Here is a 27,783-nt window from a genome sequence, read left to right as displayed (position 1 = left end):
CATTTGATTCTACTGTTTTGGTTTTGGGTTTACCAAAGGCATACATTTGTCTGGCATGGTTGCATATGGCTTTTAATGGCTTTTTAGCTGTTGTCAGGTGTTATGTCCCATATAAGGAAACATGTTAATATGAAAATGATGTAGAAAAATTATTCTACATCATTTTCACATTATGTTTTGGCCAGTTATGTGCAAGTACATGAAATTAACATATCTGGTAACAGTTATCAGAAACTTAAATCCCAAATGGGGCTTCACTGTCCACATGCCCAGGAAAGCAGAGTGGGGTCTCTGGAGGAAGGACAGGCATTCCATGGCTTCCTCCCTCAAATTTCGCTATTGGGTCCAGCGATGGGATTTAACACCCCTGCATGGAAAGACAAGTGTACAGGCTTATCTGCTCTTACTCGTAGACAGGGTCTCTGTCTTTGAGTAAGAGAAATGCATAGGGAGAAGCCAATCTATGCAGTTCATTCTCAAACTTTATTGGGGGTATGGCTTCCCATATTGTGCTAAGCAGTTGTATAGCAGTCAAATTTCAAACAGTTCAAAGTTCAATTGAATTTCACCTGTTGATAGACCCCTTATTTGTTCTGGGTACGATAGGCCCCTTACTTGTTCTGGGTACGATAGGCCCCTTACTTGTTCTGGGTACGATTGGCCCCTTACTTGTTCTGGGTACGATAGGCCCCTTACTTGTTCTGGGTACGATAGGCCCCTTACTTGTTCTGGGTACGATAGGCCCCTTACTTGTTCTGGGTACGATAGGCCCCTTACTTGTTCTGGGTACGATAGGCCCCTTACTTGTTCTGGGTACGATAGGCCCCTTACTTGTTCTGGGTACGATAGGCCCCTTACTTGTTCTGGGTACGATAGGCCCCTTACTTGTTCTGGGTACGATAGGCCCCTTACTTGTTATGGGTACGATAGGCATCTTACTTGTTATGGGTACGATAGGCCCCTTACTTGTTCTGGGTACGATAGGCCCCTTACTTGTTCTGGGTACAATCATCTATAGGCCATGATTCAAGGTTTGCAGTTTGTTGTTCAAGGTTGGCCATTCACAGTCATGGTTTGCTCTTTGAGTTGCACTTTTCAAGGTTTGTATTTGCTGTTCAAATTAAATTTAGTGTTAATATTTTTATTTTAAAACACTATTTAAATAATATTTTTAGACAATAAAACATATTTTAACATTGTTAATGCAAGCTGTAAACACTTCTGTTTTCAAATTGGGAACTTTGCTTTCGCTATTGAGGTTTACCATTTACCCCCCAAAAAAATCATGTTACAATCATGTGCTGACTGGTTGGAACATGGTTGAACCAGGTTGAACATATCAAACCTTTTCGACTTTCTCAAGTTTTTGAATCGATCAAGATTTTCAAGTCAAGAGATTCCGGTGAATTTTCAAATTCTTGCAGTGATTTGTGAAAACATTTGGATTTTTTATTTGTGGACAGTCTGAACATCTCTAGACACCAGTGTTAATTAGCCATTTAGTTTCCAATCATTAAAATCTTACTACGGACATAATGGTACTAATTAAGCTGCTTTGAAAAGTCAGCAAAGTGAGTTATCTTTGTTGATTAAAAATGTATAAACAAAGTATCAAAGACACAATAAAAGTAACATACCATATGTAGACTCAGATATGCCATAACTATTGCTGTATAAAGTTAATCAGGTAAATAAAAGAGACAGTTAATTAATATAACAAAAACATATAGAAAAAGCGCTTCCATTTGGTATACATATAGACTGCCATTACTCAATAGCCAATAGAAATAAGTATCCAACCTTTCTCATAGGAAATTAGGAATAGGATAAACAGATATCCATACTGTTCAGAAGATAAAACAATGAAATTCAACAATATTCCCTGGCGCCAAATATAATACCGTGTGTACAATGTGTTAAGTGTCCCCAAACTTAGCTTGTTACTAAAGTGCAACTGTTTATAGCAGTAAGTAAAAGCTTAGTGTAACAGAATCTTAATTAATTAAATATGGTTTTATTAGTTTAAAATTATGTAGATTATGTAGATTATATAGTAGATAATCTTGATGCAGAATAAACTTGATGCAGAATAAAATCACAACAGCAGGTCTTTTTAACCACCCCTGTGATCTCGAATAGATATATTCTAAACAGTTTTCAGTCCACTTGAATCACTCGTCAGTGATATGATACAAAAGTGAAAAGGTGAAATGATTAACAAATCTATCACTCTACAAAGATAGCTCCTGGAACTTAGTCCCACAATGGAGTGGGAAATGTTACATTAGGGGTTAGATTTACCAAGCTGCGGGTTTGAAAAGTGGGGATGTTGCCTATGGCAACCAATCAGATTCTAGCTTTCATTTATTTAGTACCTTCTACAAAATGAAAGCTAGAATCTGATTGGCTGCTATAGGCAACATCCCCACTTTTTCAAACCCGCAGTTTAGTAAATCTAGCCCTAAGTCTTAAATCCCCAAGGAAATATTGTTACAGGGTCTAAACTTGTAGGAGGATAAGAAGCCACAGGCTGTTAAGTTTTTGGTGTACCTTTTTGTCTTCTATTTCAACCAACAAGAATAAAAGAATGGATGTAACCCTCTCCTTGGAATTCCAAATGAGTAAGTAATTGTAGCATAAATGCAGTAATAATAGTTAGCATTGTGTCTATGGAATATGGAAGGTAGATGAAATGAGAACATTCTATGCAGATATTCTGTCCTCTAGGATTGCATCACAAATTGACTTCTATATATGGTATGTTACTTTTATTGTGTTTTCATACAAAACACCCATCAAAAAGAGAAAGAGCTAAATAGATAGAGCTAAAATAACATATTTTTTTTAAAGAAATCACTAAAACACAGCTATAAATTAGTAGAGAAAAAACAAATAAACAGTCCAAGAAATAACTAACATACAACTCTATCAATATCTACCTCATCTCTATTCACACTGCATCCTGCCCACTATGACCGGCCAATTATTATCGCCCTAGTCCCCTCTGATTATCTCTTCTCACTCCCGTATTCAAGACTTCTCCTGCGCTGCCCCCCTTCATTGGAACAATCTCCCTTGTTCTATGAAAGCATCCCCCAATTTATGCAGCTTCAAATGGACATTAAAAACCCACCTATTCTTAAAACTTCATCTACTTAACTACCTGCCTTGTCGGTTACCTCTCCCTCTCATTCTTCTTCCCCCTTCCTCATTCCGTTTGACCATGTCCCCATTTCACCCCTTGGGGCATATTCAATTAGGTTCCGTGGTAGCCGTAACGCACGAAGTTTGCATTACCGATGGTAATATGGTACAGCAATAACGGACCATAAGGTGCCACGGATTTACCTGTGCCCTGTTCCGGTGCTTAACCGTGATCCTGGGACCTAATTGATTATGCCCCCTTGTGTCTTCAGTGTGTCTACCCTTCCCTTTAGATTGTAAGCTCCTTTGAGCAGGGCCCTTTCTCCTCCTTTGTCCACCACTTTTAATTTTGCTCTCCCACTACCTGCCCACCTTCTTCTTGGGCTTAATAATAATATATCTGAGTCTTAAGGGGACTTGAAAAAACAGTCAGTATTTAACTTATGTGCAAAACAGAAAACTAATTTGCACCCCTTGCATTGTAACATGGTTTTGTCCAGGAGACTGAAATAAGAAGTTTCTCAAGTTAAGATCCTTAATGAATCAGGCCCCTGTTTCTTTTGCCTCAGTGATCATGTGGGTGTGAAGGACTAAGCTGAGCGGAACCATTACATCATTTGTTCTGGCTTTTTGGAACTTTCTGGTCTACACAAACCTGTACATTAATTTATTGTGGAAACATGGTATCGACTCCCTTATGTTTTCTACATCATTCATCTTCAACAGTAGAATCTTCTTCACAATGAAAACCATCAACGTCATTTTAGATTGTTTTAGGTAAATCGCAGCCCACAGAGGTTTGCGGTTCTTTACATGATATCAGCAGTTAATATGTTCACAGTCATCATTAACCAAATATTATTGTGTGTTTTTCTTTCATTACTATGGCTATCTTCTCTCCAGAAAAAATATTTTGGAGAAAGCTGTCTAAATCCATTAATTCAAATATAACATCCCTGCCATGCTTTCATCGGCCTATGCCAGTTATGTGGTCACCAGCGTACATTATATTGTATTCAGTAATTAGGCTACAGGCAAAAATTGTTTTACAAAAGCATCATTATGTGCCTTGGTCATCCTTTCATTGGTTGTTATGATTTTTTGTTACTGCATATGCTTTTTATTAGGTTGTATAGTACAGACATGTGCTATGCCAAATGCATGACCTACGCATGGCATGCAAATCTGTGTTGGGACAAGTTGAGTGCGTTGTTTGTTAAAATCTTGTGGTGCTATCTATCGTTTCTTACATTGACTGCATTAGGGTTCAGTTAATAAGGGGAGTTTCTGCTATGAGATGAAATGAGCATCTTGCCTCAAGTGGAAGAAAGTAGGTGGCAGCAGGGGAAGGGGAATTTTTTACTGAATTTATATAAATAAAATATTTTATTTTTGGCTGGGTGGCTCCATGTATTCTGTCCTCTCTGATGCCCTTTGCGTCCTGTAACCAGCACTTCTCCTTCAGATGCAGGAGGAAGCATGTAGTGATGAGCCAGATAATGACACAATCACTGTATCACTATGATGAGTGCACAGTAATAGAGAGAGTAGGCATGAAAAGCAGAGTGAAAAATACTCCTTATAACTAAACAGAAAAGACCCCATCAAACAACAGCATGCTCCACCTGGCGAAAGCTACTAGACCTTTGTTGAAATGTACCAGGTGTCTTCCTGGCCCCCATCCGCTATGGGTTCTGGGGTAATTAACAAAATTGGGATCGCTGGAATGGGAACTTTGCCAACCCAGTTGCCTCAGTAAAATGTAGAGGTCTCTAAGACCCATGCTCATTGCACCAAATATAGTAAAAAAACAACAACACTATAGCCAATAACCCTAATTCACCACTTTATTAATTAGAAAATTAAATTGTATTTTCTTCTTTCTTGATCTGTTGTAATGCAAATGTAGAAAAACCTGATAATCCTCGTTAAAAAACAATCTCTGGGCAGCTCCATTCACTCCAGTGGCCGTAGTTTGGTCACTGCCTTGCAGATTTAGGTATCAATACATTTTGTAATTCTTTCTGACAATTAGCTAATTTTATACTTAGTTAGCCACCAACTGCATGTGCATGGACCCAAAATGATTGCCAGAACTGTTCAACATCTGAGATTGTTCAGATGTTGGCCTGAGATGGCTATTGTGGAAGAGATCAAGAGCCAGAGTCTATAAGGTGACAATGACTGAAATTTATTTGGAAATCGGTTACGTACCAAGGAGATTACTCACGCTAACACACTTACCTGTCAGGTTACAAAACACTCTCTCCCCATGAAATTACACATATTTATATTTTGAAAATAAACGAAAAATGAGAACGTGCATAATAAGGATTACGGTTGGGTACACACTACAAGGATTTCAACTGATTATTGGGCCAATCACATGATAAACGACTGTTCAGCCCAATTAGTGTCCAACGATGAGTGATTATCATTCCATAGGACATCGTACCGTTTCATTTAATTTTTAAACTGAATTAAAAATCTCGTTCAGTGAGTCATGATCTTTTCAGCCAATCGTTATGACAGATGAAGAACTCAGATGAAGGTAAATCTTGTAAAATGTGTATAGTGTGTACACATAAATCAGCATGCTGATCGGGACTCTTTTTTCTAGTCATTGGTAAAATCATTATAGATAACACATTGGTCGCAACTTTCTGTAGTGTGCACCCAGCCTAACTGAGAAAACAATTATTTTATCAGCACTAATAATGTTCTTATTGGTAATTACACAAATCATATATCAGGAGTTGAACTTAACCATCTTCAATATAATAGGCCTATTGTCCATTGTCTACACATACAATGATGTATCTCAGGCCTGTCCAACCTGTGGCCCTCCAGGTGTTGTGAAACTACAAGCGCTAGCATGCTTTGCCGGTAGACAACCAGCTGATAGCTGGAAGGGCATGCTGGGACTTGTAGTTTCACAACACCTGGAGGGCCACAGGTTGGACAGGCCTGATGTAACTGATTAAACCTAGACAACTGCATAAGTTTTTTTAGAAACAAGGACTGATGTTATATTCACACTTACAGAAATACCTTTATAAGTGACTATTGAGGCCTACATCCACACCAGTAAAGCTGGAGGTACAGTGACCACAGGTTTTTGCTTGTGGCATGCACAGACCTGTTTCTCTCGTGTCAACTTACTAATCCAAACACTCTAACTGCTTGAGACAAAAGGTGTTAGTGATTTAGAACACAAAGAAAAAAATCCAAACATGTGTGGAAAACACATTCCTTAGCTTCCATGTGTCAGTAGAAAATATCACATAAAAACATCACAGAGAAAAATGTCTAAACATTGCAGTTACCTGGCACGTGGCAAACGTCTGTGACTTAATCGTAAAAGTTTACTGCCTTTTCTACGCATAACACAAAGTGGGATGTCCTCTAAAAGCTGATTCAAGTGACATTATGTCCAGGACTCATGGAGAACTTCCTGACCTCTGCAAACCAATGCCAGTATGCATACTGTGATAATATTCAACGTACTGCCTTATTTTATTCCCCTATTACATTTCATTTTATCAGAAACAGACTTATGTGTGGTTTTCATGAATCAATTACTATTTCAGTTTGTTTTATAGGAGGCATGCTGTGAAAATATGATCAGTTTTAACACAGAAAATGAAATATCCATGTTGCATTAAAAAAAAAAGTGCTTTCCTTGGCGGAACAAAAATTTTAAAGTACCTGCACTGGTTCAGTTGCTATTAGCGGTGCATGAACCTCATCAGTACCATATACATAAAAATGCCATCTAAAATCGATTTAGTGCAGCCAGTGGGTATGAGGAAGAGGATGGAAGTGTGCTTATGGGTTCAGTACTTACCTCGTATCCCCTGTTTTAGAGCCTCAGCTGCTTGTCTTGGTGTGAATGATGCGTGCATTGGCCGGGAACTTTTGGTGACCTGAGGGGAGGAAAAGGGCCATCGCTGCTCAATGGTTGCATAAAATTAGCCAAGGTCCAATAACTTAATGGGTATTATCTGGCCTTTGTCTCCTCTGTTTACTAGGTATAATGTCTATAAACCAACAGCCAGGCTGAGTGGAACCAAGTCAGCATGGAACCTAGGGATAGGGGGCAAAGTGATCCTGTACTCAGTATCTATCCTCTTCAATTAGTTCAGCTAACAGTAATCATTCTCAGGGAAGCCAAGCTTGGTACCCAGAGAGTTATAGTGTCTGAATCCATAGAGGTATAAGAACCCAAGCTTGTGGGTGGAGGGAGGTCCGCTCTGGTGCTGACTAGGGATTACCAAGGTGATTGGAGCGAAAAGCCAATTTCCTGGGCAATGGCCTTACGGGGACACAAGCAGTGTCTGGCTGAGGTCTTGCTTGCAGGTGTGGACCTGATAAAAGTGAGGAGACACCTGGGTGTGACTGCTTGGTAGTCACACCCAGGTTGGTAGAATTAGTGGATGGAGGCCACTGGTAATGTCCCTTCTCTGCATGTGTTTCCCAGTGTGTGCATTCGGAGGCCAGTTTAAGTGCTTATTCTCTGTGCGCATGTCTTCCTGTCCATGTCAAAGTACCTAGGGTCCCTGTTTCTTAGTCCCTTATTAGTGGACTGCCATGGTTTAGGTAATCACTTAGTAAAAGCTGAGGGGACATTTGCTGAGTAGAATGCGGGACCATCCTTTCCCACTTTGGATATCGTCACAAATGCTGTTTCCAGTTGTCAGTGTGTGAATACAAATCCTCTACTGTGCTGGTAGGATTCAGTCCTCCTCAACTGAAAGTTATTCTTGTTGGTGGGAATGCTAGGTATAAAGTACAATTTAGGTGGAATTATTCTCTAACATATTTCAAGCTATTGTCCTCAGTATTACTCCATTGTAGACTGAATACCTCTCTGCTCCTTTCTGCATACTCTGAGAGGGAGATATTTATGGCCAAGTTTTTTTATGACATTATGTACTTATCTTTGCCAATCACTGCTGATCCTACCTAGTCTGACATTGTGTGGCCTTGTGAGGAAATGTGGCCATGTGTGGTAATGTGGCCATGGGAGGCATTCTGTGGCCATGGGAGGCATTCTGTGGCCTTGTGTGGTCTTGTGAGGCACTGTGTGGCTTTGTGAGGAAATGTGGCCGAGTGAGGCACTGTGAGGCTTTGTGAGGCACTGGGATCTCTAATGATAATTTGTGGTTCAAAGCATTCTGTATGCATATGTGTGTATGTCAGATGCAGAGCGAAATAGGAGTGCAAAATCATAAAATTACATTGTGTGCATATTTTTCTCACTGGGGCATGACCTAGGACACGCAAATCAGCTAAGTCCAGACATAGCAGTGCAACATATATATTGTAGCTCCCTTATATATACATTCATATTTCCAAAAGTCCTGATTGCGGGTCAGAAATGGGCAAGACTTGTCAATCATGGCAGGTGTCCTTTGCAAACATGGAAATGGTTTGTCAGATGAGGGGTGTGGTCAAATGTCTGAAACCTTTTTGCACTGTAATATTGGAGGTATGTAAATTCCAGCGATAATTATCTAGTCTGTTTTGGAAGGGGGGAAAATTGGATCATTATTGCAAATATAATTTTAACTTTACTTCTAAAAAATTCCTGCCAGCTATTCTATATGGCTTGTATTTTATATCAAAGGCCCTGAATCCTGTTTCTGTGGACATATTTTTGATCATGACGCTGTGTATAATGATAAGAACAACATGCCCCCCAATTCCCTTCTTTACAATACAACCATGATGTCTCAATCTATGTCAGTTTATAGATTTGTATAGTAGATTTATTATGGCCTATAGTGAAAATACTAGGTGCTATTTATAAGCACAGTGACACTGTATTATTATTGGAAAGTTAAATCAAAAGTCATGATGCTAGCTATACTAAAAATGTATCTCAGTAAGATTATTTAATATAGGTTATTTAATAAAATAGTATTCTTAGAAAACATTGTGATGTAACCCAGGGCAACCAGATGTTAGCGATCATAAGTGTGGCTGCTGTAAGCTGATTGGTTGCTAGGGGTTGTAGCACATTATTGTTCTCTGCAAAAGCTAATAAATAATCCCATAAAAGTAACAAATTTATGCCCTAGAGTTTTGAACCACTCCTGGGGTTATATTTACTAAACTGCGGGTTTGAAAAAGTGGAGATGTTGCCTATAGCAACCAATCAGATTCTAGTTATCATTTATTTAGTAAATTCTACAAAATGACAGATAGAATCTAATTGGTTGCTATTGGCAACATCTCCACTTTTTCAAGCCCTCAATTTAGTAAATATAACCCCTAGTGGCGTTATTAAGAATGGGTGAGCTTCATACATTGTTCTCAATGTTCATTTCATAAATTATATCTGATTCAGTGTAAGCATTTTACAAAAATAAACCATATGTTATTTTGTTTCATTTTAGACACTTTGGAATCTGGACCAAATAAGTGCCAAAGGTGAGTCAGCTGCTTTACATCTGTATGGTGGAAACAAATGAAAACGTTCCGCTGGTATATGACACAAAACATTTAGCTTGTTGCCTAAGATAGTATACAAACTAACTATGATCTATCTATCTATCTATCTATCTATCTATCTATCTATCTATCTATCTATCTATCTATCTAAATATGGAATTGCAAAATATAGTATATAGGTAAGCTAAGATAGTACATGACGTATAGCAAGAATTTCACTACCGCACACATAAAGACCATGTTTCCTTCTTTAGTCTCCTTCTGTGGAGATGTGCATTGTGTGATTATGATGTCCTTTTTGTAAAAAGAGAATAGAGGCATTTTTACTGCATTACACTATAAAGTTGCACTTCCAGGTTACTACACTTTTATTGCACAGTTATTATCACAATGCATGATGTGAATGTTTTAAACACCCCGCTGACATCATATAGCAGTTATAACACAGCTATATTCCTTTTTAAACCCCATTCACTAGGCTCTAAAGTCTAGCCAGCACTGTAAACACTTGCCATAGCCCCCTAATCATGGTAAACAGTCTAACGACCAGTTAAATGTTGGAGGGCCCTACCTTGTCTTCTGCTGACTGTAATGTAACAATGGAGGCCAAATTATTTTGGAAGATGGTAGAATATCTGATAATCCTTTACAATCCTCAAACGATATAGCAATGAGTATGACCCTCTAACTTCTGTTTTTGCTACTGGTTTTTAATAACCTACCCCGCCTCACTCCACTCTCCCCCAACCTTCAGCCCTTCAAACTCTCGCTCAGAACTCACCTTTTCAAGCTTGCCTATCCTACCACCTCCTAACCATTCTATCCATCACCTCCTAAACATTCTATCCATTACCTCCTAACCATTCTATCCACCACCTCCTAACCATTCTATCCATCACCTCCTAACTATTCTATCCATCACCTCCTCTTCCTTCACCTGTCATCTCTATTTTCTATCAGTTGGTCCTACTCTCTCTCACCGCCCCTCCCTCTAGAACAGGGGTAGGCAACCTGCGGCTCTCCAGGTGTTGTGAAACTACAAGTCCCAGCATGCTTTGCCAGTAGATAACCAGCAGATAGGTGGCAAGGCATGCTGGGATTTGTAGTTTCACAACACCTGGAGAGCCACAGGTTCCCTACCCCTGCTCTAGAATGTAAGCTCTCGTGGGCAGGGTCCTCTCTACCGATTGTCCTACGCCTGTCTGACTACCTTGTACGTCCTGTCATGTCTTTTCCTGCACTGTGTGTGAATCCCCATAGTATTACTCGCTGTGCTACTTATGTGTGTTACCTCATCTATTTCTTACCTGCTACTGTATCTGGCGCTATGAAGTCTGTGGTGCCTTATAAATAAATAAATAATAATAATAATAATAATAATAAGCAAGCTGATGCAATTGTGTTTATTTTTCACTTAATCTAGTGCAGTTAATAAAAGAGGCGTCAGCAAGGATGAGACCTACTGGCGGGAGATTAATGCAGCGATGGCTTTAACGAACCTTGCTCAAGGGAAAGACAAACTGCAGGGAACCACCAGTTGCATCATCCAGAAATCATCACATATATCAGAAGTGAAGACTGTCAAAGTGCCACTAATTCAGCAATTTCAATGACTGAAAATTGTCTTTATACCAAAAACGGAGGACTCGGGACTGCTGCAACCACAAGCATGTTTTTGCCTTAGAACAATGAACAGACTGTTTTCTAACCAGTCCCACAAGACTTGGACTTACATGCATAAGATACTCTGTCCACCGGGCTTTACAGGCCATGTAAATTTTAATGTCTTTTTTTAACCAAGATACTAACTTATTTTATGTTACAGAGCATAAATACTCGCTTATAAGTAAAACTGTTTGCCTTGCTTTTACCATATGTGCCTTTACTTACAGAAATAAGCTAGAACGTGGGCATGATATAAAATATTAATGCCTTAAATTATGAATGCCATATTGCTTTCTCTTCTTATGTTTAATCTTGGACTTTTTTTTTGTAGTCAGGTCCAAGTAAAATCTACCTGTACTAAAACAAATTTATCTAATTTGAGGCCAAAAAAACCCCAAGAAATTATGCTTTCATTGCTGAGGTTTGCCGGGGATTATTATATGTTAATGTCTTGTACTGTCAGATTAAGCAATAGCGTAAGAAACGTAGTACTTATTCAGGAAGTGATAGAAGTAATGGTGGATAAAACTAGTCTTTATTGCCAAAAATGTTTGTAATGAATGACAAAAAAAAAATCACATTAAAAGCTAGTGATTCTTTTTTTAAGCTGTCACAGTAAGTCCTATTGGTGTCAAAATGCCATCTAGGTTTTATGCATCTGAGACTTTTGCTATAAGATTACACCCAACAATAAATTTAACATTTTATGTAGGGCAGTATTGTCCTTTTAGTAATTAATGCATGTAGAAAGTTTACTCTTTTTGATCCTGATTTATTTTTAAATATTAGCCACTACAGCATATGGAACTTTGTGGAAGGGATAGGATCAGGACCGGATTATGGGCAAGGCAACCATGGAACTCCCACTCATCAGGGGGCCCTCATAATTTTCCCCACTGCTGCCTGTTTCCCCAATCTTGGGGTATTACCATATCCTAGTACCCTACCCACGCTCAAATCCCTTGGAATGATGCCCCTCATTCAGTGGACTCTGCGGGGGGCAAGGCTCTCTTTACAGTACTGCTTTTCTCGGAGCAGACATGGAAGTGGAAGCATTCTGGGTGTCCTAGACATCCCTCTCCCTCAGCTCCTGTGCCCCATGCCCTGCCACCCACCCACTCACTTCTTAATTTGTGTGGAGCAACCATCCTATAATTTTGACAGTTTTATTGCCAGTGGCCTCCACAAGTTAGTTGCCCTGGGGCTCTCACAAACTTTAATCCAGCCCTGCATAAAATCATACAGTAGTCTCAAGTGGCAGACGCCAAACTTATAATTAAAGTGTATCTGTTGCCTACACACAGTGGTGGCAGCTATTTTGCACACTGAGCCAATACAGTGCTCTTTCTTTATACCACTTTGAACTTTATAAAACCACACTCATTACTTGTGCAGTAAAATATATGAGTTTCATTACATGCCACGCTCTTCATAACTCCACCCTCAGTATAATGCCAGTTTTGGTATGAAAAAGAGAGGAAGCATTTTATTTATGGTAATTCCATCTATTAAAGGTCAGTCACATCCCTGAGACACAGTGATGCCACCAGTTCCTAGTTACATGATAGTCTGTAATACTGGTCCAGGCCAGAAAATGGACATCTCCACTGCATGCGTCATGATGCGCCTTTTTGAGGTCATTAGTTCCTAATGAACTGATTGGCTGCCTCCACTTTGTGTAGGTAACAGATGCAAACAATTTGGCCATTGTCTATGGACAGCTGGAGGATACAGGGCCTCATCTTATTGCTTTTTACAAATTCCACCCCCAGTATTTTTTCCCCTTATAAACCGTAATCTGACTTTAGCAACTCAAAACTGTCTACAAAGATGTGTCTAAGGATTTACTTTGTTTGGGAGAACCTTCAATAACAATCAGTTACCACAGGTTTGAAGAACACTATGTTTTAGGTTGTTAAATATTTTATTGAGTTATGTTTAACCATTAATTGTATTTCCTTCCATGAACCTAAAAGGTGATAAACCCAATCAACAATTTCACAAAGAGAAGCACTCATACATAATACAACAATATTAGGATGCCTTAATATTACCAAGCAATAAGTTCTTAGGAAAGCATCTCTTAAGCAGGCTTGATAAGAAGAACCATAAATATATATGTTTAAGGGCTATTAATACTAACATACCTGGAGACTTGTCCTGGTTATTTTTTGAAATGTTGTCTCCTATAATTAATAATGTCCTATTGGGATTTAGCCCTACTAAGTGGGTGTTTTCAAGGAGTATGTTCTTTAATGGTTTAATATGAAGCATACCAAAGTGCAACTATCTACTATCCAATGTTTATTAAAAAACATGTACATTCATAAATAGAAATATTAATGTAAGATTTAAAAACATATATGTATATGTTTACATATGTCATTCCATGTGCCCAGATCCCCAGACATACTTCATCACATCAGCTATTTATATTGCGCCACTAATTCCGCAGCGCTGTACAGAGAACTCACATCAGTCCCTGCTCCATTGAAGCTTATAGTCTAAATTCCCTAACACACACCCACATTCCAAGAAAGACTATGGTCAATATAATAGCAGCCAATTAGCGTACTAGTATGTTTTTTAGAGTGTGGGAGGAAACTCACTTACTGTCCAGGGTGCAGATTTCGTCACGGTATAAACCCTTACAGAAATAAATCAGTCGGATATCTTTGCATTGAGTAATCTGATCAAGTTCAGAAAATCTTAGCAAGAAAAGGTCACATTTGCTACAAGTGCTGGTGGAAATAAATATCAATGATGTTTATTTGCCTTATCGGCAAAGTATCAAAATATTCTGGCGCAGAATAAAACCTTTTCAAATATATAGCAAGTTGTTTACTGAGCTGGATCAGGACATGACCCGTTTTACATGATCCTGAATATGTTTGTGAAATGTTTGCTAGCTGCCAGGTTTAGATTAGCTGCAGCTATGATGACCGTTCTTTCAGGTTTGATTGAATTAATTTCTTATTTTCACATTTCCGAATATCTAAAGGAGATGTACAGCTTTGCACATGTTACCATGATCCCTTCTCTAACAAAATTCAAATAGAATATGGTTGGAATCTACCATTCAGTAGATTCAGTTCCAACACTTACTCTGTATTTTTCTTCAGCAAATGCCACTGTTTTCTAGTTCAGCCTCCACCACGGGGATGGTCTTGGTCTCCCTCTTCCATCAATATTCTGCATTTCACTGTCCAAGCATTATGGGACAGTCAAACATAATAGTAGAGGTGTGCTACCAGGCTGTCACATGGTGGTGGCTGTCAGGGATTGTTGAGCTAGGAGATGGTATTGTCTTTGGAAGAGAGATAAGATATGTAGATAAAGCGTCATCCGCTGTAGCTTTTTGTGTATTTTCCAAAACTAATTTTATGACAGAAAAGGCTTTTTTAAAAAAATTCAAATAAAAGTATACATTGCCATTAACAGCACAATACTTATCACAAAACTGGATTACTAATATCAATAATTATAGGACACATGTTTTCAGTTTAATCCATTTTTTATACCCAAATAAGGTTTTGGATTTGAAAACAATAGACAACCAGAGAAAAAGATACAGCCACATACAGTAGCTGCATGTGATTTTTGTATGAGATTTGCTGCATATAATGTTGTCCAAATCACAAGTGTAGCCCTAGGGTATATTTACTAAACAGCAGGTTTGAAAAAGTGAAGATGTTGCTTATAGCAACCAATCAGATTCTAGCTGTCATTTTGTAGAATGTACTAAATAAATGCTAACTAGAATCTGATTGGTTGCTGTAGGCAACATATCCACTTTGTTTTCCCACAGTTTAGTAAATATACCCCCTAGACTTTGATGTGCAGTCTTTTGTCTGAGACAGGTTACAATATTGCGAGTGATGCCAACGTTTGTCAGAGTAGCCTAAGGTATGACCTGTCACACCACCCATTTCTACAGTGAGATGATTTTTTCACCTCTTATTTTCCCATTGCAATAACTTGTTTGAAAAAATAAATGTAAAACCAATTAATTAACTCGACCCATACATGGAAAATCAATGGGAAGCCCCTTTGTTATACAATCCCCAGTCTTCCACTGTAATTGTGCAATCAATGTAAATAAATAAAATTATTAACAGAACGTGCCGTAGAAATATTTGGGAACATACTCTGAGTCTGATGGAAAGTATGTGGTAAAATATCAAGGTCTCTTCCAAGGCATATAAAATATACTCCATAAAATAAATGCAAATGTTCTTCATTAAAATTTCCTGAAATAGCTATCAAAAGACTTATAATCAGGCTGTTGTTACCACATAGGCCCCTGACAGTACAGTTTGGGGGGAAGCATAGTATTATGTTAATGTTCTTTTTAATAAATATGTATTATTTTTTCTTGGTCTTTGCAATCCACCGATTTTTCTTAGTAAAAAATGAAGAAGGGGATGTTGGACAAATGGACATGAGTGTGTGGCCTACAGAATTATACAGGGCAACATAACGCTAAATCCTCATTCACACTTATACGTTGTCATGATTTTCAGACACTAAATAACGCCAGAAAAGTGCGTTAGACATAAGATGAATGGTTTCTTATGGGCTCTTTCCCACCATTTTATTCTAAAATTTGAATGGCACATATGAAAAAATAAAATAAAACGTGGTATGACATATTTCTCTTAGATTGACAGATACTATAGGTTGGATTAGTAAAAATGCATTGAAAACATGTTAAAAAGTACTACAAAAAGTGTGACTAAAGGGCATCTAAAGTTCACATTAATTTTTCAAATGCATATGTGTGAATGAGCCATAAATGCGGCCCTGCTTACAGTATTAACCAGCCAGAATGTGTCCTATTACACTCTAGATCTGTAATACAGGGGTTCCTGTAAGAAATCTATATTGTGTCTTTATATTGCATTGGAAAGATAATTTCATTTGAAAATATTATTGTGTATATATATTTTTTAACATTTATTTTGTCCCCTGATTTCCTGTTTCCATTGACTTTAAAAGTGCCAAGCTGGATGCTCAATGTATATAATGACTGTATAAACTGTTGAAGTGTCCTTTCAGGTCATGCTCTCTGTCATTCTCTCATGTCACCATCGGTGAAAAACATTGTTCTGCTCAGTTGCAGGAGAGCCGCGTGGTGCATTCCTGGAACTTTACCTGTGCCAAATTACATTTTATCACCAGGAAAAAAATTGCGAGTTTGCATCTCAAAGTGAATACTTCACAACTGTTTGTACTATGATAAGTTATTCTGGTATAAAGTATTTTGTGACAATAAATTATGTTTTCCAAGCATAACAGATGGGTAAATTGAGTGATTTCAGCATTTGTCAAGAAAAATGAGAGAATGCCATTGATGTGATGAAGTACAGTATGGTACCAGAAAAAAGGTTTTGACAGTATGGTTGTGGAAAGTATTCAAGGTAAAATCTCAGGAGTCAGATAAGAGCCAAGTAGGTAAACTAAACTGTAACACATTTCTAAACAATCTTGGATTCACAGTTTCTGTCCAATACAGTTAGTCGCTCTTTACATTGATCGACCTTGGCTTCACAAGAATCCTGTCATGGCCAAACAATTACTGTGATTATAAGAAATCACCTTTATGTAAATAACAAAGGCCACATTCCTCCTCTGAACTTCAGACATATGGTATAAAATTTCATTCTTTGTATAATGGCTTCTTCTTTCTCCTTAAAAACTTTTTTTTTTGTTTCCTGGAAAATAGATGTTAAGTTCTCAAAAGTATTCTTACACATGAATCTTGTCCAAGGGTGTAACTGTAGCCAAAGGGACCAGCAGTCTAAGGGTACCGGAACCCCAAAGAAAATGTGCGTCTAAGTGTTCCGTCAATCTGGCTGCATATTGATTTTGCAGGCAGTGATCGCTTTTGGCAACTCTAAAGCATTGGATACGAGTTCCAGGCAGCTGTTTCAGATTGGTAGCTAGGCCCTTAGCGCATTATACGGTATTATGGGATGTGATGGACTTAGTGGCGCCTGCACAAATTTGCTACGTTGCCTAATATCTTCTAGCTACACCTTTGCCTCCACAAATAAGCACTTTTTTTCTAACTACAGTTTTATTAAGTTTTGGTTTTCAATCAAAATAGTACAGAATACCAGAATAGAACCGCTTATACTGGAATCCTATTACAGATCAGCAAGTGCTTTTTTGTGAAGTCATGTGCCTTCTTTTGTAACAGGATGGCATCGGGGGTGCAAAAGTTTTGGAGGCGTTGGGTAGATTATAGGCTTTCCTTGTAGAGTACACTCTAGGCTCATGAGTGCTCCTACTTTTTCAGGAACAGTCAAATATGAGATTTATTTTGTAGGGCAAGATTATTTAAATAAATAGGAGAAGAGGGTGCATTAATAAGGGTTATTCCTGCTTTGTGGAAGGGTGCACAGCTGTTTTCTGCCCCCAAAAGTGGTGCTGGAGATCAAGTGTCTACCCTACTTCCCACTGACTAGCAAAATGGGGAGGTTTCCATATGTGACCATAGGGATGCACAGGTAATATTAACTATCCCTTCTGGTGGTACCAGCCTCCTAAAATGGCTCATGTCCCATTTTTCATTCTCCATGCAATGATCCTTTTAAAAAAAAAACAGATATTTAAAAGTTTTGCACATCAAAATACCTTTTTACTCACTGTAGTATGAGAAATGAAAATAAACACATTAAGTTGTGCATTTTCAAACTGCATTAAACTATGTTCAGGACACATTTTTGGGCACCAATTTTCATGTCATGCTCACTCAGGATGTCCTCAGTTTTGAAATGGGCATAAATACAGCAACCAATAGCCAATCACATACCTCACAACATTTCAGTACCTGGCATTGAGACAGGGGGGCTGGTCACATCATGATGGGGGCATGGCCGCGTCACAAATTGTCTTTAAAGGTGAATTTGACTTAATCCCCTCAATTTACACTAATAGTGTTTTAATGTGTGTGCCTCCCCTAGTTAGCTGCTCTAAGGCTTACAGTGTTAGATGCAGTACTGGAGAGAGCCAAGTAGTGCTGAAAGTGATCATCGGATGTCCCTAAATGGGAGTGCCAATACCATCCTAAATAATGGGGGTCCTATAGGAGGAACCTCCACCAAAGTGTTATTATTGGTAAGGGAGGGCATTTAGTCAAATTAATATTTAAAGCTTAAAACCCTTTTAAAGCAATTCATCGGGGGCAGAAAAATTGCAGGGATGCAGCGATTTTATTTGCCTTTGTGGTTACTTGTATGAAGGTTTTTGAACTATTTTGCATTACTTATATCAGTGATTTTATTGAACTTTTTTTTTATGGCTGAGAATAAAAATCTTAGATTTTTAAACGTACTTTGGCGAGTTCTTTTCTTTATTTTCAATTTTCCTTTTGTGCACTAATATGTAGAGATGTTCATTGACTCCCGTGTTCTGGTTTTGGATCTGGATTAACTTTGTGTTTTGGTTTTGGCAAAGCCGCCCTCGTGTGTTTTGGTTTTGGTTTTGGATCTGTATTTTTTAGAAAAATAGCTTAAATATGCTAAAATCACATAATTTTGCTCTTTTTTAGTTCCTACATTATTATTAACCTCATTAACACTAATTTCAAGTCATTTGCAGTCAATTTTGACCACATCACAGGTCACAATATTATTTTCATACACTTTCAAACAAAGACTGCAGCAGTTCTTGCCAGTGATAAGAAGAAGGCCATTGTCATGTCTGGGCATAAGAGAAAAAAAATCCACCTCTTATGTGAGGAATTATTTTTACCCAAATTCTGACAACAGTTGTCCAGCCATTTGTAGCTTTGTAAAGCCACAGTCAGTAGAGGTAAAGACCTTAACCCTCTAGGATCCTCATCCATGTTACGTAATTTGAAGCGAGTTCATGGAAAGTTCTTGGGAAAATCAGAAACTTATGCTAAAAAAAATAACAACAAGCAGCCCAGCATCAGCTTCCTCCCTTCTCTCATCTAGATCCCAGCACCTGCAATCTACACCCCAACACCTTCATCATCAATATCCTCACAACTGATCGGAGGTATTCCTGCATCCAAGTTGCTAATGTGAGATGACTCCTCCACTAACCAGTACTCCTCAGAAGAATCCTTGAGCGTTAGGCCCATTGCTGCTGCTCCTGCTGCTGGGGGTGGATCTTCAACCCAGATGCAGACCAATAAGAAGACTACTAGTAGTTTACAACAATTGACTGTTAAACTATCCTTAGCAAGTATGAAAGCTGTCACCCAGTCGCAAAGCAGATCAAAGCCATGGCGTCTATGCTAGTATTAGATCTGCGTCCAATATCGACTATTAATGCAGCTGGTTTTAAACAATTACTTGAGATCTTGTGTCCCCATTATCGGCTCGGTACTCGGATCTGCTAGGTTCGGGTTTGTTCGGTTCTCGGGGAACCGAGCCTGAGCATCTCTACTAATATGTCTATTTGTCCGCTGCGCACATACAGTCGTGCAAACCCTCATCACAATTTTTATTGTTCATTCATGCAGATTCAAAGATCATTTGAACAGAAAAATTTAAAATTACAAAAGGAGTGTTTTAAACGTCATTCTTTTATTTAAGAAAAGAAACACTTCATCCTGAAATTTGGAGTTAAGTGACAGGGGCATAACCTGCGATTACAGCGGAGCATTTACGAATATCATTGTAGGTGCAGGCATTTTATATACTGCTGCTTTTTTCTTAGAACTAAAAGTAAAAAAATAAAAATGTATGAATTAGATTAATGAAATCCTCCAGGACACAGTGGAGGTAAAAAAACTAAGTACACCTGGTGCACACTGCAAAACGCCCTGGTTTTGTCCCAGTGCACTTGGATGGTGCATCCAACACACTTAAATGAGCATACTTACCCTCCACTTGTAGGTGATGGCAAGACTCTCCGCCCTCATGTCCTGGCCGTCGTCATGACGACCGGGACGTCTTTTCCTGTCCGTCCTGGCCGTTGCCAAGGCAACGGTCAGGACGCATTCAGACTCCTGCGCTGCGCCCAGGCATGCAGGACAGCCGGGCGCATGCGCAAATAAGAAGAAAGCCAGCTGGCTAATTATGCTCCCCGGGGCTGCCTTCCTCTCATTGGCCAGGGTTAGTATTTAAGGCAGGGAAGGGCAATCCTTCCCTGCCGGTTATAGTTCCAGCTTGCTGTGCTTAGCCTGCTCCTGTTATTTGCTCTGTTGACTTTGGATTTATTCACTACTGCCGACCTTTGCCTGTTTCCTGACTCCGTTTGATTGCCTGTGACCTTTTGACCCTCTGCCTGGACATTGACTACGATTATTGCTTGTGACCCCTGATCTTCTGCCTGGATACCGACTCTGCTGGCTTGCCCATCTCCTATTGGACTTCTGCTGGACCCTCACTTCACTCGCCTGGGTTCTCCACAGTCAGCACGCAATTCACGACCCTTTGTTGTCTGCAGCAAGTCTGTCCCCACCACTAGGGGCTCCAGCGAACACCAGACTTCAGAGTAGACTCCGGGTATTGTGGTGCAGATTGTTGGGGTTCCTAACAAAATGTCGCTTCAAAGTCCCATCTCCTAACCTTTCAATAAGGTGAACTTCAGTATTTCACCTAAAATTCTGCTCCATTAGCCTAATTTATTGCTTCCAGGACTCATGTAAGGGAATGTTGAGCTTATCGTTATTACGTGTGGCCTCTGTGTGTTTGTGCAAAACATTTTATTACAATGCCCTTAGAAATTTGCACCACCAATGCAACATGGAGGCATAACATGGGTTCTATTAAAACTTATAGGACAAGTCCAAACGTTGCAAAATTTAAATCCTCTTGGCCATGTCTCTCTCTGCAGGTGAAGTGAAGCCCTTACAAATCTAATAATTAAGGGATGGGGACAGGGTTGGATTAAGGGAATGGAGGCCCCTGGGCTAAGGGCGCCTCCATTCCCCCATGAGGCCCCCAATGTGAGCCACCCGCCGCCCCCCCCTCTAAGAGCTTACCTGTCAGTTCAGTCCTCCGTCCCCGGCGCGCTGTAAGCTCCTTACTGGGGAGATCTCGCAAGAGTTCCCTCACGAGATCTCCTCAGTAAACAGATTACTGAGCGCCGGGGATGGAGGACTGAACTGACTGTGCTCAGCAGCATTGATCGGGCTCCTTCCCTCTGAAAGACCTAGGTCTTTCTCCTTGAGAAAGACCTAATTTGAGAGGTTGAAACGCGTTGGCAATAGGGCCACTGGACCTGAAATTTGTGTGGACCCCATCTACACCAACTGAACAACCAGCCTTCCATATTACCAGGTAATGGTTGGGGACCAATTATTGGGAAAGACCTAATTTGAGAGGTTGAAACGTGTTGGAAATAGGGCCACTGGACCTGAAATTTGTGAGGACCCCATCTACACCAACTGAACAACCAGTGAAGTGGACCCCAGGGAAGTTGATTATAAGCTGTTTATCCATCTACATCTGGTAGGGACCCTCACAATTCTATGGTCCAGTTTTTATATCCAGTTTCTATGTTTTTTCACTTTTTTATGTAGTGCAATAAAATCCTTGTAGTTAAACGGTATCACACTAGATCCGTTTCTTTTTTCCTTTTATATCCAAAATATGGAAAGTGTTTATTTGAGAGAAAGATCCTGACTATGGAGGACCTTAAAGAAATTTGAATCAAGGTCTATCACCTTATTGTATCTTGTAGGTGTTATCACATAAGAAGTTGGGTGAAGACACCTTAAGATATCCATCTGTAATTTATCAAGGCACATTTATACTTTGTAGTTGGTGAGTGGATTCACGTAAGAAGAAAGCTTTGGATTGAAGTTAACCTCACATTCACCACGTCATCTGTTGTTACTATATCACACTATGCTGTGTTTTTATTTTTATTTTTCATGTTATGTCATCACATATTGGAGGAAAGATCTGAATGAAGTGATCCTAACATCTACCTCCAAAATTTAAGTATTGTTTCTTATTTATCATCACTATTATGTTGTTAAGAAGATAAATTTAAGAATTATTCTGACTGCCAAAAGTCATATTTAGCAGTATCTATCTGTACAATATTTTGCAATACAAGTGCTTTGGGGTGTCCCATATTCCCCAGTGTGAAACACTAATTTTTCTGGCTGTCAAAAGTCATATTTAGCAGCAGTATTAATAAGCTAACGTTCCAGATACATGCTCTCTAACACACTCTCTTTCCAACCATCCTTACTCACGCTCATTTTAAATTCCTCATTTTTCATGTTGTCCCAATTCTAAGTTCTACCTGTACAATAACTTAAATAAGAGTATTTTTACACACTTGTAGCTCTTATACTTTACAATATATTGTTATCAAATATACCAACAAAAGGAAAAGTGTCTTATACATTGCACAATATATCATTGCATCTTCACCATGCTTTTCCTAAAACATGGCCGATCCTTGTGGCTCTTCTGGTAGTAAACATCTTGGAATCTCTAACTAATCCTAACTTAAACTGCTTATTACAATTACAGTGCTATTTTAAAGTAAGGTCTATTGGTACTTTCAAATTCACACATTACACAGTCATGAAAATACACTTCACATCAAACAATACAGTTTTCCTGATTGGCACATCAGATCTTATATTTTATATCTTATATCTTATATTTGGTATATGTATTGACCTACTTAATATTAGATTTGTGACAGCATGAACAATTTAATATATGAAATTAAATTGAAACTTACATTTTTACTACAAAATCCACAATTGGAATACATTTTTCTGAACAAGATTTTGCCGTAAATATCCCAGAATTCTTTCATCAACTTCCAGCCATGAGCAGTTTTCGGCCTTCTAGCAAAAATGCTGCCATAAATTTGATGATTCCACTCTCTGTTGGTAGGCCAAAAAATGTAAATCTATTTGCAGAAAGCTGAGAAAATCCCTTGATGTAGCCCCCATTTGTTAAATTAATATTCTAGAATAAATGTATATTGGCCATTCCAATTGTGGATTTAGACGTTTACTTATTACATTTTCCAGTTACAGCAATTGTAGTATACGTAGCACAGTTCACATACAACCTGCTCCTTCATTTTCATTTCAGAGAGAGCGCGAGACTGATGAATGGGCTGCAGGCTAATTTATAAACTTTCAACAATAGTGGGTGTGTCATAACAAAATGAAACAAGGAAGTCACCTTGAGTAACCATACACATCATGGATCTAACTTCTTGTGCAATAGATATTTTGAGGTTAAATGGTTCCTAACCTTTTCATAGTATTTTATAAGCAATTCCACAATAAACCCTATGTATACTGACTAGAGATGCTCACTGACTCCCGTGTTTTGGTTTTGGTTTTGCCAAACCGTCATTGCGTGTTTTGGTTTTGTTTGTTTTTTTTTTTGCTATTTTGTCTAAAAATCAATGTTCTTGGGCCTAAAATAACCAAATTTAGTGCTCCACCTGTTTCTTGGATAAGTAATGTAATTCGTAAGCTAATAAATTATCCAAAAAACTGTTTCATTCCTGGTAGGCCTTCATTAATTCTACACACAAACCAGATTGTCTTCCTCTCTATCTATGCATATTGGCAATGCAGCCATCGTCTTTGGATGTATATTACACCCTACACTTATACTTAAATATGTAAAGAAATGGACAAAGGCAGTTTGGTTTCTGTCTCGCTAGGCCCCCCTCCAGTTGTAGAAAATACAATAAAATTCAGCCGTTATAGACTGTACAATATTAATAGAAATGGACAAAGGCAGTTTGGATTCTGTCTCTCTAGGCCCCCCTCCACTTGTTGAAAATACCCAAAAATTCAGCCGTTATAGACTGTAGAATATTAATTGAAATGGAGAAAGCCAGTTTGGTTTCTGTCTCTTTAGGACCCCCTTTACTTGTATAAAATACAAAAAAATTCAGCCGTTATAGACTGTACAATATTAAGAGAAATGGACAAAGCTAGTTTGGGGTCACTCTGTCTATGACACCCTACCCTTAAGGAGAAATTGCCCAAACAGCAGCCTTTCAAGACGGTACGTGATATGGAAATGTCCCAAGTCCCTTTCCTCTTTGGGGGTAGATTGCACCCTACACTTAAATAGAAAGTTTTAAAAAGATGTTATCGTCATCATCTTCAGCTTCATCCTCACCCTCATCAGTGTGTACGTCATCATCACAGACTATCAATTCATCGCCGCTTGAATCCGCCATTAGAGAACAGTCAGTGCTTGGATGTCTTGGATGGTGAAGGCCTTCCTTGTGGAAGATGTAGTTCATTTTTATAAACATCATTTTCTCCACATTTTTGGAAAGTAACCTTCTACGGTGATCCCTGTTCCCTGCTGTGCTGAACACTCGTTCAGAGTACACACTGGAGAGTGGGCAGCTTAAGTATTGCAAAGCAAGTTTGTACATGGGTTTCCACATGGCCTGCTTTTCTTCTCAGTAAGGAAACGGGCTGTCTGATATTTCCATATCAATTACCTCTTGAAAGTAATCCTTCACCATCCTTTGCATGTTAATACTCATATTGGATGGAGTTATGGGCAAGGTCACACAGTTCTTTGAAAAATCCTTCAAACCAGCCCAGATGTTAAACTGTTCAGGTCTGCCCTCTGCGTCCTCCCTGCTTTTTTTGGGAAAATTCAATTTATAACGAGCAGCAGCTGTTTGAGAAACTGAAGGAGGACACGTCGTCAAGCCAAGGCCCAGTTCAGCGGACAACTTGCTGAGCAATAGCTCCTTGCAAAAGTTCACATCTCGTTCATTTTGAAGCAAAGACTCAATGTAGGTCTTAAACCTTGGATCAAGCACAGTGGCCAAAAGGTACTGATCCGAGCTCAAGATCTTAATAACTTGAGGATCATTGTGAAGCGAATTAAATACTTGATCGACAAGGGCAACATACTGTCACGGGCACTAGGAGTCTTTACCCAGGGATCACCAGATGGTAGGCTTACCAGAGCAATGTAGATGGTAATAGGGTACTCTGGTAGCTGGGTGATCACGGAACATGAAATGATGACCGATGAGATGCTCAGGAAAGTCTATGACTAGCAACACTGGTAATAATGAGGTAATGATACACAAGGAACTGTATGGACAAGGACACGTGAAGGTAGTCAGTGGTCTGCGATAGCAAGTTGTACCACTGCTATAGTGAGGAGGAATGTCCAACAGAAACAAGGAGGTGATGAGAGTCAGCGGTCTGCGGGTAGCAAGTTGTACCGCTGTCTGAGTGAAGGAATGGAATCCAAGTGGAGGTATCCAGGTAGTCAGTGGTCTGCGGAAGCAAGTTGTACCACTGCTATGTGAGAGGATAATGGAACAGGTGATACCGGAAACAGGGATCAGTGGTCTGACATCAGCAAGTTGTACCACTGCATATATATGTGAGGAGGTGCACGGGGGAAGACTGCAACACAGGATATACACAGGCACCTTATACACGATCCACAGTAATATGCACAATATAGGTATATATATATGTAAATGACTGATCAGGTCTGCAATCTAGAAAGTCTCTTGAAGTAGTCCAGCACAATGATAACACAGTCAATGATGGCAATAGACTCAGCGGATAGCAGACTCCAGAGAGAACCAAACACAGTCCAGCAAGATATGCAATACACAGCACAGTCAATGAGAAGTATGCATACCGTGGTTCAGCAGTAGCAGTCAGATGGGATTGCAGCGGTACCTGAGCGGCTGGAGGCCGACTGGATAGGAAGTCCCTGGATAGGAGAAGCAGCGGTCTAGCAGGTGCAGCGCACAGGTGAGTAGACCGACAGGGACACGAATCCACAGGAGTCAGCAACACGTGGAACTGGACTCATAGGAAACCCAGGAGAATGGAGATGATCCAGCAGAGGGTAGTAGAAGAGATACAAATCCAATGCTGACAGGAGGGTAGAGGCCAGTGGAACACGTGAAGGCGTGGAGAGTGGATCAGCAGGAGATGGACGATAGCGCTGACCACAGCGGCAGGACTCAGCGGCACACGGAGGTAACCAGTAGCAACCACAGGAACCAACAGCGATGGGAAACAGGAGTGCAGCGCAGGGCAGGAGCTGTAGATCACGAAGTGTAGCAGATGGTAATGAAAAGCGGCAGTCTCGAGGAAGACACAGCAAAGATGAGATGAGAGTGTAGTGCACGGAGGCAGCGGATAGTAATCAGCTGGCAGTCACGATGTTGAACACAGGCGAGATGCAAGCAGGAGACGGTAGTGCACAGAGGCAGCGGATAGTAGTCAGCTGGCAGTCACGATGTTGAACACAGGCGAGTTGCAAGCAGGAGACTGTAGTGCACAGAGGCAGCGGATAGCAGTCAGCTGGCAGTCACGATGTTGAACACAGGCGAGTTGCAAGCAGGAGACTGTAGTGCACAGAGGCAGCGGATAGAAATCAGCAAACAGACTTGATGAGAAGCAGGTGAGTGAGGTAAAAGCTGGAGTGCACGGAGGCAGCGGATAGCAATGAGTAAACAGTCACATAGATATAAAATAACGTTGAAGTGGTGTAGAAGACTGTAGTGCACGGAGGCAGCGGATAGGAATCAGCAAACAGTCATGATGACACAGTTGATGGTAGAAGTGGTATGGAACCACAGTAGTAGAAGTGGTTTGGAAACCACAGGAATCAGCAGCACTGAATACACAAGTAATACAGGAACACCTTCAGAGACTCATGAGGAATGAGACTCCAAGATCAGGCAACGTGGTAGTGACCACAGGTGCTTAATATAGGGAGGTTGCCTGATCTGCCAATTAAGTTAAAGGGGTATACACTGAAGTATAGAAAAGGGCTGCGCATGCGCAGACCCTCAGGATGGTGGACGGCCACGGTTCCTAAATGTCCGGGAAGAGGCACTCACGGTCCGGTGAGTGACAGTACCCCCCCTTTTAAAGGTGGGCACAGAACGCCTGGAACCGGGCTTGTCCGGATTTTTGGAGTAAAACTTCTTCAAAAGGGCAGGAGCATTAAGATCTTCAGCTTTGATCCAAGAGCGCTCCTCAGGACCAAAGCCCTTCCAATGAACGAGGAAGTGAAGGACTCCTCGCGAAATTTTTGCATCTAGTACCTCGGTAATCTCAAAATCCTCCTCCTGATGGACTTGAACTGGCTGCGGAGCTGAGGGAGGAGTTGAAAAACGGTTGATAATAAGAGGTTTGAGCAAAGATACATGGAAGGCATTAGAAATCCGAAGACTCTTAGGAAGAAGGAGTTTCACACATACTGGATTGATAACTTGAATGATCCTATATGGACCAATAAAACGAGGGGCGAATTTCATGGATGGAACCTTCAAACGAATATTTTTTGTGGATAACCAGACACGATCTCCAATTTTTAGTGGTGGAATAGCCCGCCTCTTCTTATCAGCGAAAGATTTATATTTGACAGATGTCTTCTTTAAACAGGTTCTAACCTGAGACCAGATATTTTTAAAGGTCTGACAAACAGTCTCCACCGCAGGAACTTGGGTGGGCGGGAGGGCAGGAAATTCCGGAAAAGACGGATGGTGACCGTAGACCACAAAGAATGGAGTTTTGGATGATGACTC

At 39.8% G+C, this 27,783-nt stretch overlaps 1 protein-coding gene across 2 annotated transcripts in view; it reads left to right on the top strand.

Moving 5' to 3' along the window:
• The window catches only part of MKX (mohawk homeobox), a 100,103-nt gene extending 83,543 nt beyond the window's left edge, over nucleotides 1-16,560 (top strand). Inside the window, exons 6-7 of one of the 2 annotated variants that reach the window (XM_075212013.1) lie at nucleotides 9,546-9,579; nucleotides 11,024-16,560. In XM_075212013.1, coding sequence (XP_075068114.1) covers nucleotides 9,546-9,579; nucleotides 11,024-11,213 — 224 coding nt within the window. In that variant the 3' untranslated portion in view covers nucleotides 11,214-16,560. The remainder of the gene's footprint in view (nucleotides 1-9,545; nucleotides 9,580-11,023) is intronic. The other variant, XM_075212014.1, reaches the window with a different exon arrangement.
• The last annotated feature ends 11,223 nt before the right edge of the window (nucleotides 16,561-27,783 follow it).

The sequence above is a fragment of the Mixophyes fleayi genome, chromosome 5, assembly GCF_038048845.1.
Source record: "Mixophyes fleayi isolate aMixFle1 chromosome 5, aMixFle1.hap1, whole genome shotgun sequence".
NCBI classification, from domain to species: domain Eukaryota; kingdom Metazoa; phylum Chordata; class Amphibia; order Anura; family Limnodynastidae; genus Mixophyes; species Mixophyes fleayi.
This window is presented reverse-complemented; position numbering and strand designations above follow the sequence as displayed.